The sequence below is a fragment of the Leptinotarsa decemlineata genome, unplaced genomic scaffold, assembly GCF_025532065.1.
Source record: "Leptinotarsa decemlineata unplaced genomic scaffold, Ldec_3_MD MMD2_tig00000882_RagTag_RagTag, whole genome shotgun sequence".
Lineage (NCBI taxonomy): Eukaryota > Metazoa > Arthropoda > Insecta > Coleoptera > Chrysomelidae > Leptinotarsa > Leptinotarsa decemlineata.
Window position 1 is genome coordinate 18,156,982 of NW_027412556.1, and position 20,844 is coordinate 18,177,825.

A 20,844-nucleotide genomic window follows, 5' to 3' on the forward strand; every position below is an offset into this window, starting at 1 on the left:
AAAGGTATAAATAATTGGCCTATAAATTTTAAACTTCGTGGAGCCCTTTTTGATATATAGGAATGTGTTAGGAATCACACGTTAAAAGGTAAGACCTTGTTAGGTTTTGAACAAATATGGAAATTCAATATTTATAAAAAATTTTTTTTGCTATTCTGTTGTGTCGAGATAATTATGAAAAAAATTTCCTAATTTAAATTTTTAATTGTTTAAAATCAATTTTTTTATATTTCGATTGTTTGAATAATTAGTTAAGAAATAATTTTGCTTTTAAAAATCATAATTTACACTTTCAAATAGTTTGGCAAAACTAATTGTTTATCAGTTTAACGATTTGTTATAACCAAATATTGACCAACGTTATATTTTTCCGGAGCAGAAAAAATTATAAAAACAGCTATAAATAAGAAAGTGCCATGAATTTTTTTAATTATTATAATAGATATTGGAAAGCATTATAATAATAAAAAAAAATTTCATGACACTATTTTATATATAGCTGTTTTTATAATTATTTTCTGCTTCATAGAAAGTTTCATAATAAATGAAAAAAAATTTCTGCCAAACTATTCAAAAGTGTAAATAATGATTTTTAAAAGCAAAATTATTTCTTAACTAATTTTATTTAAACAATTGAAATATGAAAAAATCAATTTTAAACAATTAAAAATTGAAATTGAAAAAAAAAAATTTCAAATCTCTAGACAACAAAAAGCAAAAAAAAAATGTTTCAAAAATATTGAATTTTTCTATTTGTTTGAAACAATTTAATAAACAAATTACGAAAAATATCATATCCTATGTTAATAACTGCCATTGTTTGATGTGAAAAAAGACATAGCTAAATATCAATCGAAAAAAAAATTATCAACAATTTTCAGATATTTCATTTTGCAATAGTTATAAAAAATCATAATTAACAAATTGATAAATTTTTATGAACTTTCATCGCAGGATTGTATGAAGTATAGTGGAGAATAAATAATAGTTTAAGAAAACTTAAATAGCAACACAAACCAAACAATAATTCGAACCCAATTTAAGATTGTGTTTAACATCGATAATAAGTCCTATGGCTTGATGTAACTATTCACCAAAAAAATAATTCTGTTGTAAAAAAGCATGTGGTGCTGAATATCCATTCTGTCATTCTGTTTTCTGTTATATTCTGTATGAAATCTGATTTTCGGTTAATCAGCTCTCGCCCCCATTTGAACGGCAACTCTCAGAAGTTGAGAAACTTGTGCGAGCTGAGGACTAACGAGGTCTCACCTATTAACGTGTGATTACTAACACATTATTATAAATACTTGATCAGGAGCCGTTTGCCAGATTTCTGTAATTATTCATTGATTTTTTTAAGAATAAATCCAGCAAACAAATAAATATACAATAATAAGATCGCTCGAATCCACGAATTAAGCATAAAAATGGACAATAATATTTGCCTTGATAACTGATAAAGTACAAGTTATATCTAAATATGATTCTAAATAGTATTAAACGAGCTGTATTTTCAAATGGTTTTCGAATGGTTGTGAACCCTTATAAAATAAATCAATTATGCATTTATGCCACCCACCAAAAATAATAAATTCAACACTACTGGTATAGTAGCCATATTGTCATCCAGTCAGCCAGCGCCCTCTGTAGTGCATGCGACAATGTGCTCTTCAATGGTTTCTACAAAATTCGTATTTTTGTTAAAATAATTTCAATAGGAATGTTGAGCCTAGTTTTGTTAAAGCTGACTGCCGACAACTTGCCAAGAGTCGATTTTGAAATGATCGATGAATTTTACTTGAAAATTTGCAATATTTTTTATTTATATGACATTCATTTCAGACTTTGTCTTTTATCGAAGGATGGAAAGTTTTGATTTAATTTTTATTTTATCTCGGCCAAGGATCAGTATGGTGACTGAAAAGAGAAGCAAAAATATGTATAGTGAAATGTAGAATTACTCCAGAACATAACAATCCAAAAATAACCTGAAAAAATATTTTTCGGAATGTTAACTAATGACGCGGAATATGCAGCAAAATAGGCACCCGCCGAGACCTACCTTTTAAAAAAAACGTTTTATAATTAGATAATTGTAACAGTTCTTTTCACACCGAGTTGACAACAATAACAACAAAAATGGCGTATGCCAAATTGGATTATCAGATCTGTGATTGGATATTAAAAACCAATACACTTGGCAACTCCGCTCCAGACATGATCAATTTTATTGGTCAACAGACACGCGGCCAATTTAAATTCTTGCTTTTGGAATTATTCTTTTTTCTGCAAATATAAAGAGATGTTTGGATCAATTAGGCTTGATAAATATAATATACCCCTAACTCGATCAGTCTATAAGCAAACCAGTATCATTTTCCATTGCATGAAACAAACCCACTGATAGAGGAAACGAGAATTGAAAGTTTTTATATTTTTTACCACTTTTATTTGTACCTAACGTTACTGCAGTTTCGTTCTATAAGGACATTTTCAAACTTATACAAATTTGAGTTTAATGTATAAGAAAATGTCCTTATAGGACCAAACTGCAGTAACGTTAGTTACAAATAAAAGTGGTAAAAAACATAGAAAATTTCAATTCTCGTTTCTTCATTTCGATTTCCTACCACGAAGTAACGGCTACATCCATCAATTTATTGAATTGATAGACTGACCTATCATGACCCTTCTGATCTACCTCTTGACTCCGTCTTTGAAATATGTGATGTCGCGATCTAGATAAATTTTCAGAATTCAAAAAAAGCTCCAAATTAGTTCGAATGATTTTGTCATGCAAATGTCAGATGGCTGCAAATTGTGTTGCGAAACAGATGTCTTTGTTTCGAATATTCAAATTGTCGTTTGAAATTATGCATCTCATAAACATTGTTTCTTCTTTGTTTTTTCGAATCTTCAGAATTCAAAAGAAGCTCCAAATTAGTTCGAATGATTTTGTCATTCAAATGTCAGATGGCCACAAATTGTGTTGCGATACAGATATCTTTGTTTCGAATATTCAAATTGTCGTTTGAAATTATGCATCTCATAAACATTGTTTCTTCTTTGTTTTTTCGAATCTTCAGAATTCAAAAGAAGCTCCAAATTAGTTCGAATGATTTTGTCATTCAAATGTCAGATGGCCACAAATTGTGTTGCGACACAGATATCTTTGTCTCGAATATTCAAATTGTCGTTGGAAATTATGCATCTCACAAACATTGTTTCTTCTTAGTTTTTTCGAATTTTTTCCACCCTAAACTTTATATTATTTCGTTCGTTTCAAGGTATTCTCACAAATTTCCTGAAATGTTCTCTTCCTTTACCTGTTTTACCTATATAACCTAAGTTATGTTGTATAATTGTTGAATCAATCACGTTAAAATACTCTGATGAAATTGTTTTGCATTAAGAAAGAAAATAGAGAAAATTTGTTTTTGACGATATATAGTTTCATGTTTTGAGAATAGCACACCTTTCACATGCAAATTTACCGAAACATAAAAATTACAAAAAATGAGGTTAAGACATGCATTTACCTTTTGCATTCCTCTCAACATCTCACTTTGAATCATGCCACTTTTTGTCCACTAACACATCTTAATTCACAACACAATCAATCAAAACACTTATACACAAAGTCCAAATACCAAAAGTTTTTCGATATTTCAAAGAACCCGAACTATTTCACAAGTGTTCAATTGACGAATGCGTATCTACTGTTTATAGTTCCAGACGAGTCATAGTCATAGCCCGCTTTTTATGTTGTGCAACAAACAAAAACCGGGAATAGTAAAAAAGTGGCATTGATACAGTATTGTTATTTAGGAATTTTTAATTGTATCCAAATGAGGGAAAATAGTGGCAAGAGTGTTCAGAGTGCCTTTTTCATTTTGTCTTTCTAATATATAAAAAATTAAATTTGCGCATGCACAGTTTCCCATTTAGGTTTTTGTCTGGATTCTTTACTATCTACGGAGATGGAACATGAGTAACTATTTTTGTTAATAAAATTTAATAAAATTTATTTCAATAAATTTTATTAAACCTCAAAACGACAAATGATAATATTCATGATGCACTGTTTGGAACCTTTGGTGTAGTAATGAATATTACTGGAGTTTTTTCCCCAATACCAAATCGTTATTTTTAACACCTCGACACGTGTTTCGACCACCAAGTGATCATCTTCAAAGAGGAAGATTAAAACTAAGGACTCGTGCGAGCTAATCCTATTTATGCTATAAAGGTAACTCATACAGGTAAACCATCCAGGCATACCAACCTAAATTAAATTTACAATTTGACCTTATCTATTATTTTACAATATAATAGATAAGGGGTCATTATTTATCTTATAAATGGAAAAAATCATTCGAACAAGAGTTTGAAATGTTTTGTTATAAACCCCCTGACATTAAAACAATTCATTTTGTATTTTATTTCTGATATTTTGGAATGTAATTATAAAATTGTAAAATAAAATAAAAAAATAATAATATTTATTAATTACTTTAGGACATCCTAATATACATACATTATTTTAATTATATATATATATATATATATATATATATATATATGACATTATTAACAAAAATTATGATATGATAGAAGAAAAAAAAATAATAAAAACCATTCTTTAATGATTCCAGAATGGTTTCAACATGAGGATATACATAATAAATATATAACCAAACAGAAAAAAATCAAGGATGATATTTTATATAGTTCATGAGTTTTTTTTTGAATAGGCAAACATTTATTGAATTAGTTCGAGGAAGGTAGAATTTTTGGGAGCTACTCGCTCTTGTTAAGTGGTTATGGATTTAAGATTAATATATACAGAATATATATATATATATATATATATATATATATATATATATATATATATATATATATATATATATATATGAAATTCTTCAAAATAGAAAAATCAATATCATTGCTAACTCGTACAGTCTCTGGGAAATAGACAGCCACTGCAATGTGCTTAATATGTTTGATACCTATTCACTTGTGAAATAATCCTCATTCCACGATTCTGTAACTTTTGGTTAATATACCATAATACAATGTTATTTTTGAGTACATCAAAAGCTGAGATGAAATTCTTGAGAAAAAATATACTTTTTTAGTAATTTTTCTATATATATAATCAAAATTTACATGAAGAGATAAACGATTATCCACCATTTGTGTATTTGAATTCACTTACGAACTCTATTACATCACCTGCAATTTGTAATCTTATGTTAAGATTGTTGATGAGTGATTGCTTATAACCAGTTGATAAAGTCATATATTTTGTTTTGGAGGTGTTGAGTTTTAGTTTATTGCGATTCATGTACTTGAAAACATTTCTTAGTTCATTATTCATTTGATCAGCTACTGTTTCTATATCATTTCCTGAAATTGATAACAAAGTGTCGTTTGCAAAAAGGTTCATGAAATCACAATCATGGATGGTATCTATATCATTCAGGTAGATTGAAAATAATATAGGCCCCAAAACACTACCCTGAGGTACCCCGAAAATGACATCGCGAGATGATGCCACTGAATCTTTTATTATAACATAATATTTCATTATAACATAACAAAACAGTTTCCCTGATATCAACACTTTGCAGTTTATTTAGTAATATGTGGCGATCAATGGGGAATGTTCCTCAATTTGGGTTATTACATCAAATTCAAGTTTGAACAAAATGAAGTTGAGTTTAATTCATGAGTATTAGTATTCAAATTGATGTTTCAGATGTTGGGTTTCAATTTTAAAAGGGATTTGTTTCTAATTCACATATTGGCAACAGCGACTATATCAAGTTGCAAATACGTACCTAGATATTCTACTTTAAAAAAGGAAAATTATCTTTATAAATCAACACTTAGGGCAAAATATAAATTATAGTTTAATACCACCGCCACAAGCCACATAAACAACAGTTGTTTTGTTGCCGAAGTTGCCAAATGATGAAATAGAAACGAATCCCTTTAAATGTTGAATGCATTATTTCATTCCTCTTTTTCAAGTATTTAAATAATTTTTTAAAGAAAAAGGTTGAAATGACAAGTAAAATTTGTTGTTTTAGAGCTCTTTCATGAAAACTACTTGATTTTCGTCAGGAAAAACATTTCCCATTGTCTTAAAAGCTCTTTTAAGATCTAAAAATACGGCTATAATATAATGTCCCTTATCTATTTATTCTTTTCATTTTGATATTGTGACTTGTAATGCAGACTCACATCAATGGTGTTCTCCGAAACCTGACTGATATTTAAGTAAAATATCATTATTTTCTAGATATTCAATGAGTTAATATATATTATTATGTCTCTAAGTTTCCGTATTGTCCCGAGTTGCATAACATAAACTTCCAGTCTGATATAGTCCCAAAGAAAAAATCGAGTGGAGTCAAATCCGATGAACAAGTAGGCCATTCCAATGGACCGCGACTACCAATCCACATGCCTGAATATGTCTGACCTGACCACAGGTCGATGAAATGTAAAGGCGCACCATCTTAAGTAACAATTAGATCCCTTGATAGTTCGTCACAATTAATTGAATCCAAGGGTGAATGAAGTTTGAGTAATTTCCAGATATGAATCACCTGTTACAATTTCCCTTAAATATATGGACTTTTGAAACATTCGAAAAAGTGCAAGGTGTTCTCTGATATTGGTCTGTTGCAATTTAACCACTATCCATATCATTCCTCACTTTCCTTAAAACGGATAACCAAGTCAGAACAATTTGTGAGGAGCTGTTCGACATGCACTTATCTCCAGATATTGAAATATACGCTGATTTAATTGAGCTTTCGTCTCTTATGATGAGGTTCATTAGCATTCGTTCTCGTCTTGTTTCATTCAACTCGATGGTCATCGTTCTATGTTAAAAAGTGTTCTTTCAATTTTGGTATTTTTTATTGTCTGACTCCAATGTTATTTTGATGCTCATTTTCACGCACTTTCAATGGGTACGAAATTTCACCAATATAACGTCTACCTCAAGAATAATATAGTTATGTGAGTACAGCTTTCAGTGTATTGTTCTGTAGAAAATAATATATATGATAATTATAATTATCATATATTTTGTAATTCGTTTTTAATGGACTGTTCATTATGTTTACTCTTTGTATTGCATTTATTTTCGAATCTGATCACGACTCTAGATGAGCTTTCTCGTTGAAAATTCTGTTTGAAGAACTCAAGTTGCTTCAAATGTTCAGTGTCATGTTACATATGTTATTGGAATGATGAAAAAAAGAACAATGAATCAACAAGATTTGGGTTTTTTCTTACAAAAATAAAATATTAACAGTTCTTTTTCAGAACAAATTCCATCAATGATATTATTTTTGAATTTTCATCTATGTTGTGAATCAAATTATAAAGACAATTCATTATACCTTTCTTAACATTCGCATGATAGTTTAATGTGTGGTGTACTATTTCTATTTTGGTATCTTTCTCGTTGTAACTCGGTATTTCGAAAGGAATGAGTGAGGTCGTGAGTTGAGTTGCTTCATGGAGTATCATATTCCACAATTACATTTCATACACATACCAACAATGCCTGAGCATAAAGTTCATGGGCTATCTAGCCGAAAAGTATCTCATCCTCAAGCGAGGAGAGCAAGTTTCAAAGTTTTCACCGCCGTAGCAGTTGTTTAGTGAAATAGTCGATGAACATTTTCCTTCATATTCTCGAGAAAACGTATACGAGTGTACACTGTACATTCAGGTGCGTAAAAGCGGCCTCCTTGAAATGTTAAGTAATTTTGATATTGAAGATCTACCTACTAATCTACATGCCTGAATATGTCTGACCTCACCACAGGTCGATAAAATGTAAAGGCGCATCGTCTTGAGTAACAATTAGATCCCTTGATTGTTCGTCACAATTAATCGAATCCAACCCAATTTCGGTAATTTTTCAATTAGTTCAAAATTATTCATCCCAGATTGATTCACATCAAAGGCTCAATTCATACATAAAGGAATTTTTGAATAAAGCTTTCGTGTTTTGATATAAAGTAACAATTGAACGACATCACAAGTAGCAAACGGTTAAAAAAGAAAACAATCAACCATTTTTCATTCAAATATCGGGTATTGCGTCCTCTAGCTTGGACGAGAGCTTCCATTCTCCGAGACACTCCAATCTGAGATTTTCACTAGAAAGTTTACGAAATCGCAACACGTGTTTAGTTATACAATAGCTTTCTCAAGAGTTTTCATAGTGACTTTATTCTACTCAATGTGTACATTTGAATCTACCTATGTGATGACTAATGTTCATGTCAAACATGATTTTGCAATTTTCCACAATCCATGTCATACGGACATTGTTATACACGATTCCTCGATACATCCCAGTCAAAATAAAGTAGCAGCGTTCAATAATGTACAGACTATCGTTTTTTAGAAAAAACTGAATACAACAAATCAGTATAAAAAATGGTTACAAGGTAAATTTTATCGACTTTATTCTTTTCGAAAAATTGCGAGTAACAAAATTGGACATTGATATACTTTAGTAAACCCAACAATAACATTACTTGTTTTTTAAAAACAGATTTCAACGTGGGTTACCGGAAAAATAATAATTCAATTAAATTTGTTTCAAACACCAAAGACAAAATCACAAGGTCGAATAGATCAGGTGTATATAAGTTGACTTGTGGTTTTTGCTTAAAACTTGAATGTGAAGATCAATTCCACATTTGCAACCCTTCTATTGACAGAGAGGTATGAATTCAACGGCGACTACGATTTACTACATGTGGAAAAACAGATTTGGTACTTAATGACCTAAAATTTTTCCCACTTTCTATTGTACATTCCATTTGAAACGAATCACCCTGAATAATTTTTGGACAATGATTTTCAGGAAAAAAAACAGGTCAACAATAGTATACATGGGGACACATTTTGACATTTTGACATGATGTTACTTCCCCTATCGCACCCCCACAGCATGTCACCAATCTTTCTAAAATGTATCACCCTACATTTTTTCGCATTATCAGATGCTCCATGATGAGCAGATTTGCAGAAAAAATAAAAAAACAGTTCAAACAACTATACAGGATATATTTTAGAGGCACATATGGAAGCAATAAATCGAAATGAGAGATTTTTTATTAATTCTTGAATCAAAATCTGATGACTGGACAATGAGAAGAAAAATATTTTCTATAGTAAATGTTCAAAAACTTTGTCACCAACTTCCATACAATGGTACAAACGAGCTTCCATTGCTGCCATCACATGGTTGAGAATTTCGGGAATTATTTCTCTGCAATGTCTCATGATATTATTCTCTCTCGAATCTTATAATGTTGTTGATTCTATTTCATACACTTTAGACTTCAAATAACCCCATAGAAAGAAATCTACAGAAGTAAGATCCGGAAACCTTGGTGGCCATTCTGTAGGACCTCTTCTGCCAATCCAGTGACCAGGAAAATGATCATCTGAAAATTGTCGCAGTGGACCTGCATAATGAGGAGGTGCACCATCCTGCTGAAAATCTATTTCGTTTTCGAATAAATTTGTATCTTCCTCAATTGCCCTATTGATGCACGGTATTATTCGATTCTCCAACATATCCAAATCTTCATCACTAGTCAAATTATCATCGATAAAAAAAGGTCGTATGATGTGATCAACGAAATTCCTGCCTAAACATTCAGTTTTTGAAGTCGTTGGGTATGAACTTGATGGTATAAATGAGGATTCGTATCACTTCTATATCGAAAATTTAGCCGGTTTACCTCTCCATTCAAACTAAAGGTATATTTATACAAAAAACAAATTTTATACTCACAAGAAATTCTATTGCAAGTTGATCCGTACAGTAAGACTTTCACATAACTCGATACGTCAACCAAAATCAGTTTCGTTAAATTCATGAACTAATTTAACTTTTATAGATGAAATTTGTACTTTTGAAGGATCCTGAAAACATTTGTACGACTGATTCCTTAATAAGAGATTGCGAATTTTCTACTAGTCCAACGTGCCCTAAAACTGCAGTACAAATAGCTTCATCATTGACAACTCTTGAACGATTATGCTTTCTATCGTTAACAGATCCAGTTTCCATAAATTTGTTCAATAATTTCGGAACGTATTTGTGTCGTACATTTCTTCCTGGATGATTATGGTAGTACAAACTCACTATTTCAATTCGTTCTCGAAACGTATGAATCATTGCTTCTCAAGAATCCACAAAAATAGAAACATCAATTGTAACGTCACCTGGTAGGTAATCGTTATTGTACAATGAGACAAATACAATATGGAGAGAATATCGAATTCAAACTCAACTAGGAAAAATAAGGCTTTTTTGAAGTCTACTTCATAGAAACACCTATGAAACCTAGGTAACAGATTTTACAGAAGTTCATTCAGGGTGACTCGTTCTCAACTCGAATGATTTTTAGCTTCCAAACTATGAGGCTTCAGACCATAATGTATTCTACTTTGTTGAAATCAGCTCATCATGGAATATCTGATAAGGCAAAACAATTGATCCATTAAAAAAAAGGTGCTTTGGGAGTGCAATAGGCAAAGATAAATGTGAATATGTCGCAATGTGCCCCTGTATACTATTGATGTGTTGTTTTTTCTTTCCTGAAAATTTTTGTTCCAAAAGTTATTCAGGGTGGCTCTTTTTCAACTCAAATGATTTGTAGCTCCCGAACCATAAGCTTCAGACCATATATTTCATATTTTGTTGAAATCTGCTCATCATAGAGCATCTGATAATGCGAAACAATACAGGGTGATCCTTCAAAAAAAAATTTATGACATACTCTGGAGGTGCGATATGGGAAGTAACATTAAATGTGAACTTCCCACATGTAGTGAGTGGGCATATTTCAAGACTGGCTATAAATCAAATCATCTAAAAGAACAATTCGTTCAGGCCAGTCTCAACTCCCTACACTGAGTAAATCTCGGAAATGCAGTTGATTACTTCGTTCACCGGCAGATGGGGCGATGACAAAAACCTGTTATTGTTGTCTGCTTCTGCTTAGTTCGAAAAATGGTACTCGATTTTCAATTATCGGAAATCATCGACTTTATGTTGGTGATATACACTACCTTGCACTGACGAGTGGCCAAACAGCCCGAAGGCGGTCTGCAAGTGTGTGTCAATAATTGAAAATCTATTGCGGCAGTTGTATCGCCAACAGCATATGCAGGAATAACTTCAGTGGAGAATACTGCACTAACACCTGTCGGATATAATCCAACGTCCTTCGTGGTATTAGCCAGGGGAGCAGTTGTTTTCTGATAGGTGTCTGTCCATTAACCTACAGTGTAGGGAGTTGAGACTGACCTGAAAGAATCGTTATTTTAGATGATTTGATTAAATGTGAATATGTCGAAATGTGTCCCCTGTATACTATGGTTGGCGTGTTTTGTATTTTTCCTGCAAATCATTGTACGAAAATTATTCAAGTTGGCTGGTTTCGAATAGAATGCACTGTATATTTGGTCTGATCAACTGCACTATATATTTTCTGAAATTTTCAGGTACTGGACTTGGGAGCGTGGTGATATCATTCCTCATATCAACCTATTACAGTGTGATTATCGCTTATGGTGTATACTATTTTTTCACCTCATTTCGAGCGAAACAGCCTTGGGAAGACTGCCATAATAGATGGAATACGAAATTCTGTTGGGTTCCGAGTGTCAATCATACTAAACCCCATTATAGTCAATCACCAGCTGAGGAATTCTATGAGTGAGTCAATTCAATTATCAAAAGATGTATACTTTTGGATGCGTCAGTAGATATACTCAACAGATATAAACATATGGGTTTTGAAAAATCAACAGTATGACAAAATTCAGCTAGAATAAAAGACGGTGCATTTCTGGCTATTACGGAACTAGGTTCGAGCTTTGGTTTTTTGGAAATAATAGTACGTACAGAATAATCTCAGAGTAGGTACTTGCAGAAGATATCTATCATATATGAGTGATATGAGTGCTATCTATGTGAGATTCTTAACCAGTCTACTTTGGAAAGTCAATGAATGCAAACAAATATTGAAGAGAAAGCAAGAAATATCAGTATCCTAACTAAAAAATAACATTTGTGCCCCACATATGATTCATTCGTTGATCAATTTTCAAATTAAACATTTACTACTGCTGAAATCGCTCTATTGTAAATGTAACATGAGGCAATGTAAAAGGAACTCGCACTTCTATAAAAAACGGCGTTCCTTCCCGTGGGCTCAGCCCAATTGTCTAACTATTTTTTAAGATGTGAGGTGTCAAAGTTCAGCTGCTTTCAGTACCATGTTTTGAAAGTTAAGAAAATTCTGATGATTTAAAAAAATGGTTTAATTCATCTCTGAACATAATCATATGCATATAATTGCTTTCAGAATTGGATGCAATGGAAAAAAATCGGATATTTTGAAACAAGACAAAATAAACATTAGATACTGCTTTTTTTCGGTATGTAACAACTAGCAAAATATTCAATTCCTACAGCCCACAAAATATTTTCATTTATTTCTGAACATTACCATATTTATATAATTGATTTCAAAATTGGTTACAATTGAGTGGCATAATTACTTGGAACAAACTGAATTTTCAAAAACAAAGCAAAAATACAGGAAAACTGGTGAAAAATTTGTCCATATCGTTCAAGTCATAGTGCCTATGCATATTTAATTCCCTTTGTAATCTTTTTGCTATGACTAGGCGTACCATTGAACATCGCAGTAGCATTAGGTTTCATTCGATCACTGCCTGCTAGCCCCGATTTTGTTCTGTTCAGTCATGACTCCAGCCGTGAAAGCCTATGTTCTTGGAAAAGAAAGTTTTTGGCTTTCTACTACTCCATTTTGATAAAAAAAAATGTGGGAATCTTCCAAAGAAAGGGCACCCGGCGATTTTGAAAATATTTTTGAGTGTACTTACGTATTTTGATGCGTAGATTACGAATCCGAAAGAAAAAAGCGGCGCTCTCCCTTATTTACAAAGTTACGGCCCTTCAAAGTTCAGAAAAGGGCGACTTTACAGCCTTCTTTTTCACAAAATAAACTATTCAAAAACACAAAACACAAGCATTCATTCACTAGGTCACCTTCACACCTCATTCCTCTTTCTTTGAAACTTTTCACTTCAATAATCAACATTTTCTTATAAAAAACTTAATTCAAAAACGAATGCTTCTCCTGGTGACATTTTTCTATTTATAAGTTAGTTACTAGTGACATTTCAGAAAAAAGCGGTTGGTATTTGCCGCCGCCTAGTATTTCGAATTCGTAATACACCACCAAAAACCAATTTACGATCTGAAGAATGAAGGTAAAAAACATTTGAATTACTTCAGGAATATTGACTGCATCAGTCGTGCCAACCATGCCATTAACCTTGAAAACGTAAAATACAGAGATATGTAACCGAAAAGCAGCTCCGTACATTTTTCAATATTTTTATTGGAAAAATGTTGATTATTGAAGTGAGAAGTGTCAAAGAAGGAGGAATGAAATGTAAAGGTGACCCATTGAATAAATTCTTGTGTTTTTAAATAGTTTATTTTGTGAAAAGGAAGGCTGAAAAGTTGCCCTTTTCTGAATTTTGAAGGGCCGTAACTTTGTAAATAAGGAAGAGCGCCGCTTTTTTTTCCGGATTCATGATCTAAGTACGCGTCAAAATACGTAGGTATACTCGAAAATTTTTTCAAAATCGCCGGGTGCCCTCAAAACGAAAATGTATCGATACTTTCTCTACTCAGTTTGTATTCCAAACATTCGTTATGGATTACAATTCAGATATCATTCATAGGAGTTCTATTTTAAATGAATGGCAACAAATTGCACTTACATGGAACACTGTCATCCTCACTGGTATACATCGATGTTTCGCCGTAAGACACTTGCCCTACGGCTCTTCAGTACAGAATTGGATAACACTATAGAAAATACACACAATTCATTCATGAATTACGATTTTTAATGTCACGGAATAAGTTTGATCTGCTTATGTCATCGATGACATCGTAATGACATTCATTCACCTATTTAATTAAATCCCAGCCAAGAGAAATCTTATTTGAATTGAAGGGGTTATATTTTTTAGGAGTGATTCATTTTTGGAAAAGTAAGTTTTTGGCTTTCTGCTACTCCATCTTGATACAAAAAAATGTGGGAATCTTCCAAAGAAAGAAAGGAAGGAATCAATTTGAAAATAAGTAACTCTATACATGAATGTGTAGATATGCAAAGAAGCAACTTTGAGTAGTAGAAAGCCAAAAACTTTCTTTTTCAAAAATTAAACACTCCTAAAAAATATAACCCCTTCAATTCAAATAAGATTCCGCTCGGCTGGGATTTAATCAAATAGGTGAATGAATGTCATTACGATGTCATCGATGACATAAGTCGACATTATCGTAATTCATGAATGAATTGTGTGTATTTTCTATAATGTTATCGAGATTGGTACTGAAGAGCCGTACGGCAAGTGTCTTACGGCGAAACATCGTTGTCTACCAGTGAGGATGACAGTGTTCCATCTAAGTGCAATTTGTTACCATTCATTTAAAGTAGAAGTCCTGTGAATGATATCTGAATTTCATTCCATAAAGAATGTTTCGAATACAAACTGAGTAAAGAAAAGTATATTCTGTATAATTCAGTGTATAATTCAGCTGTTTCAGGAAGGCTTTCTTCCAGTTTGTGTTTGAAAATTGCTTCTTAGCCTAATCTACACATCCATGTATAGAGTTACTCATTTTCAAATTGATACTTCCTTCCTTTCTTGGGAAGATTCCCACATTTTTTTGTATCAAGATGGAATAGTAGAAATCCAAAAACTTTTTTTTCCAAAAATTAATTACTCCTAAAAAATATAACCCGTTCCATCCTATGTTCTTATACAATAACAACTCCTCACACCATGAGGTTTGTTGCCACTGGGACCAACAATCATGTGCTTTGAGTAGACAAAGTGAGCCATGAATGACAGCCTTCATAATTTATCAAACCAATATATACAGGGTGTCCCTGGACTTCCTCTCGGGAATGTATAGATGTGGTCAAAATATCACCAGTACTTCATATAACTTTTTTTCCTAAAATCCTTCGTTACCAAGTAACGGGCCCTCGAAGTTACAAAATGAAAAATGTTTTTCTTTGATAACTTCTCAAGTGAATATTCAAAATCATCCAAATTTTGGTAATTGACTAAACAAATGAATTCCTCCGATGAGCTTTCATGCAGGAGTCAGTTGTTTTGCTACAAAGTCAGGAACGGACTACTCCCGATGGTCCACACCCCAAAACTTTGAAATGACAGATATTTTTCAATATTTTTCAACAAATTAAGGTTACTTGGACAATTTTATGAATAAAAGTACTCGTGTGGAAAGTCGATTGGAGCAACGAGTCTTGATAAAAATGTAGTTTCACTCGACGATATCAAACCCGCTCGTCCACCATTATTTGAAATGAATAATTATCAAATCAGAAATAATAATGATAACGTTAATTCAACAACATTTATCCTGAGATGTCTACCATTATTCGAAAATATTAGTTTTTAAGGAAAATGGAAATGATAGGTAAAATGTTCATAACGAATTTTTATAACGCAAACACGTTTAACTAACGAAACTCAAGAGCCTCAAGAGCAAACAGAAATGAAAAATCCGCTACAGAAACTGCTCGATATGACCACCTTCTCTCTCTATATATTTTCTTAGTCTGCGAAGACACCCTCTCTGTACTTGAAATAGCATTCCAGGGTCGTTTCGTATGGCTTCACAATGTAATGTTATTCTATTCAACAATGCATCTCTTGTGTGAATAGGTGTAGCGTAAACAAGGCTTTTTAGATGCCCCCACAGGAAGAAATCCAATGGATTTAAATCCGGAGACCGCGATGGCCATGAATATGGCCCACCTCTACCAATCCATCTATTGTGGAAAATATGGTTCAGATGGTCACGCACAATCAAACTAAAATGAGGAGGAGCGCCATCATGCATAAACCACATATCTCTTCGGGTTTGCAATGGAACATGTTCCAAAAGTCCATTCAAATATTTCTGAATGAACTCCAAATAACGTTCTCCATTCAATCGGTCCTGTAGAACGAATGGTTCTATAAGATGGTTTCCTATGATACCAGCCCAAACATTCACGTTGAATTTCCGTTGGTGTTTGGTTTGCAATATCCCATGGGGATTTTCTTCGGCCCATATATGGAGATTATGAGAGTTGATAACTCCATCTCTACTGAAACCTGCTTCATCAGTGAATAAAACTCGATTAATAAAAGTCATATCCTCTCTTTGCCTATCCATGAACCAATTGGCATATTCCAGTCGTGCTGGAAAATCTTGAGGTGTCATGGCATGTACCTTCTGGATGTGAAATGGGTGGAGCAGTTGTTCCCTAATTATTCTATGAATAGTGGACTTGGATGTATGGAACTGTTCTGATAGATTTCTGATGCTCATTGAAGGATCATCAGCGACGGCTTCCAAAATATTTTCCTCCAATACAACGGTACGTACAGTCCTAGGAGCGCCCTCACCACCTCGTTTTGAAAAATGCTCAGTATCAAATATTGTATTTCAACTAACAATAAAAAAAATTAACCCTTAACATAATTGAAGAGTCGAGTGGATGAAGGAGGTAAGTAACAAAATATTGAAATGGAGAAAAATCAATTTGGATTTTTAAAAACCGTTTTTGTTTGTACTCGTTTAATGATTTTATGTTTTTTTTGAAACTCTGCCCGTTATAAGGCTATGATGAAACATTTTCTCCAACATTAGTTAAAATTTTATAACATTTACAAAAAAAAATTTTTAAAAAAAGTGCAGTTACCTCTTTCATCTATTAAGTATTTTTAGACGAAACAGATCAGCTTCAATTGGAAAAGGGGGTTTTCATACTGAAAGTTTCCCAGATGAACTTTATTATAAGATTAGAAAAAAACATGGGTAATATGATCCATATTTGCAGACACGTTTCCATTTTATTCCGTCTCAAAATGGAACGGTTTCATTTAGTGTGTTTTTTCTACCATTAAATAAATTCAGCTTAGTGGCTGAATCATAAAATTGTTGACGCATATCTGTGATGTCTTGATTGGTTTATTATAGTTCGATAATCATCAGGTAAGTATATGTTTCCATGGCGACGCAGAACTTTTTCAATGCGCCCAAAATCACGGTCTGAATCTAAATAATTCATTGAGTAAAAATCTGTTCAGGTACATCTCAAATACGTACATAAAAACAGTTATGCTTAATGAATACAATGAGTGAAATTGGAGGTCTATTCAATTCTTGTGGTTTGAGTTAGTTGTTGGCAGGAGAGCTGGGAAAAGCTGTATTTTAATTTAAAATATATTGATAGGCAAATGATAGCAAAGTTGAAACGGTACTCATTTTTGAAACGGACTGGATTTCTTTATATGTAATTTTTCAAAGCAGTTTTGAATTTTTCTACTACTATTGATTCTATACTATTGATAGTTTTCAGGTTTTCAGAAAGAAGGTTGAAAAATTTTTGGCCATAATAAAAAAGATTTTTTTGGAAATGAGTTTTCCTGAAAAGTGGAATTTGTAATGTTGTGACCACGAGTATACTTGACCTTGTTACATCCTTTTCTAGTTTTTTGAATTTTCCGATATTTAAATAGATCCAGATGATGCTTCTGTGAATATATAAGGAATTTATATTCATTATCGGCGTATTGTTGTAACGTAACGTGGTTGAAAATTGTTTTTCTTTGTAAATCATTTTTAGTAACGAATTTTGAGAAATTTTTAGATTTAGAGAGTCAAAAATATTATTAAATGCGCTACCCCATGCTCGATCACAGAATTCATGAACCAACACGTATCTGCTCTACAACTCAAACAATACTTGATCAAATCTACAGCAACGACACCGACTGTGACAATTATGTAGTTCAGGACAATAATATCTCGGACCATCGTACGATTCTTTATTCTCTCAACAAGCTCGTACTCAGGAACGCCAATGATAAAATCTATATATCTAAACGAATTATGAACGATATAAACATCAACAATCTTATAAACGCACTCCAAAATGAAACATGGGCAGAGGTTTATTCAGAAACCAGTTCAGAAACGAAATTTAACTCTTTTCATGACACTTTATTATATCATCATAATGTTATATGCCCACTTATGAAAGTTAGAATATCTAAGCAAAAAACAGATTTCGGTAGAAAATGGGTAAACGAAACAGTAAAAAAATCGAGTAAAAATTTAAAAACTTTATTTCAGGCTCAAAAAACGGATCCAAAACTAAACGCAATATACAAAACAGCTAGAACAAATCACTCAAATTTGATCAAATATACAAAGAACCATTACTATATCAACAAAATTCAACATAAACAAGACCACATGGAGTTTTATTTCTACTCTGAACGGAAAATATACTACTCACAAAGACATCCCCCTCAAAACAGGTGATGAAGTAATTAATAATCCACAATCTGTATCCGAAGCCTTCAATGATTTCTTTATTCAGGCGCCGTATGACACCATTAATAAAATAATAAATAAAAGTCACTCACCTTCTAAGAATATGAATAAAAATATGCCTAATGGTTTCTTTATCAGATACGTGACTGAACAGGAAATTATGGATACTATAAAGTACAAACTCCAAAATAAACACACCTGTGGTACAGACGATATTTCTGGATTCCTAATCAAAAAAATCGCCGCCTCTATCGTCGAATCTCTCACTCATGTAATAAATGCCTCCCTTCAAGAGGGCTTATTCCCATCGAGATTGAAGAATGCTCTTGTATCTCCAATTCTAAAAAAAACATGATCCGCAAAATATGGAAAATTATCGTCCCATTACTGTTCCCCCCATATTCTCCAAGCTTTTTGAATACTCAATGCTTGCACAACTTGTGAACTTTCTAAATATAAACAGTTCACTTCACCCAAACCAGCATGGTTTCCGCACTGGACATTCCACCGATAGTGCAATTCATTGCCTTTATGTAAAAATTGTTAATGCCATCGAGCTAGGACACAATCCAACTGGAATATTCTGTGACCGCAGTCGAGCTTTTGACTGCGTAATACATAAACAACTACTTGATAAACTTTATCAAATTGGAATTCGAGGGAAATCCCACGATTGGTTCAGTTCTTTTCTCGAAGGAAGAACCCAGAGAGTAGAAATCAGCCACACTAGTGCAAACAAAAAACTCATATATTTCTCATCTCCACAAGAAAATAATATTGGTGTACTTCAAGGCTCTGTCTTGGCTCCTATACTTTTTATCATCTATATAAATGAACTCCCAATAGTTTTACCGGAAGCGTTCACTTGCTTATATGCTGACGACGCTACTCCATTCCTCTCAGATAAATCAAAATTAGAACTCCAAAATAAAATATCTAACACCACTGATATCCTACACGGTTGGTTGAGTAAAAACTCGCTATATCTCAATCCTTCCAAAACAAACTACATGACATTCCATACCAGCCAAAACCTCAATTTACCTGCCTTAAACCTGAACCTATGCGGTATCTCTATCGAACTCTGTACCACTATTAAATTCTTGGGCATTTCTCTTGACATCGATCTTACTTTTAAAACACATTGCAAAAGTCTCACCGGCTCACTGAACTCTAAATGCTATCAAATCAGAATGTTAAAAAATGTATTGAACACTGAAGGTCTACAATTATTTTATTATGCTCAAGTTCAATCCAGAATTAGTTATGCAATCAGTATCTGGGGTACATCTCTAGCCGCTAAAGATATATTCATTGCACAAAAACGAATAATTCGTTGCATAACAAATGCACCGAAGCTGCAGTCATGTCGAAATCTCTTCAAGAAACTCGGTATTCTTTCTTTTTACGGTCTCTATATTTTGGAAGTCGCAACATATATTCATGAAAAGAAAAACACGTTTCTCACAAGTACTTACTTACAGTAAAAATGAGTGAAAAACAATAAATTGAAGATAGAATTGACATAAAAGTTAATATGTATACGATTTTTTTTGTGGGTTCGACAAATGTCATACCTTCACATAAATGTCATTTTTCAATGGGTATGATGATTTGATAATTTTTTACTGTAATGAAAGAGTTATTGATTGATAATATTGATAATAAATTATAGGCCCTGAAGAAGCTTCCCATTAGAAGCGAAAGCTTGGCAAAGTAAAGCAGAGTTTGATTTTTGATTTTTTGACTGAGAGACCCTGTTAATCCATTTTACCATACATTTCTCCAGTCGCTAACATTATCCAATTATATATATATATATATATATATATATATATATATATATATATATATATATATATATATATAGCTTCCTGTATGCTGATATTAAGGACCAATAAACGTATTATTATTATTAATGCTGAGAATTATTGAACTGAAATTAATAAACTGCAGATATGATGAGATTGCTTGTAAATGACTTCACAATGCGAATCAGTGTTATTGGTTCAGATAATGACTAATCAAGTTGTGCAGTACTATTTTATCGCTGGAGACATAATTTGCTATCTCAAATTTCAATGTAAATGCCACTTGAGAGTCAAGGTTATTTGCGGAATATTCATTACAACGACTTCAGCTGATTACAGATTTTAAAAGATTACATGAATCAAGAACATATCATTTCACACATTTTGACTCAGATTTCTATTCATTATTGTTGATATGGTGTAAATAATAACATCAACTGTTAACAACTACATCTTGGCTGAATTGTTATACAATCGAATTATTATACATGTTAT

The 20,844-nt window shown here is 32.5% G+C and overlaps 1 protein-coding gene across 4 annotated transcripts in view; it reads left to right on the plus strand.

Annotated features, from left to right (window-relative positions):
* LOC111508246 (sodium- and chloride-dependent GABA transporter ine-like) overlaps nucleotides 1-20,844 on the plus strand; it is a 241,231-nt gene that overhangs the window by 138,428 nt on the left and 81,959 nt on the right. For all 4 annotated transcript variants that reach the window (XM_074175176.1, XM_074175174.1, XM_074175178.1 and 1 more), the window contains exon 4: nucleotides 11,569-11,782. In XM_074175176.1, coding sequence (XP_074031277.1) covers nucleotides 11,569-11,782 — 214 coding nt within the window. The remainder of the gene's footprint in view (nucleotides 1-11,568; nucleotides 11,783-20,844) is intronic.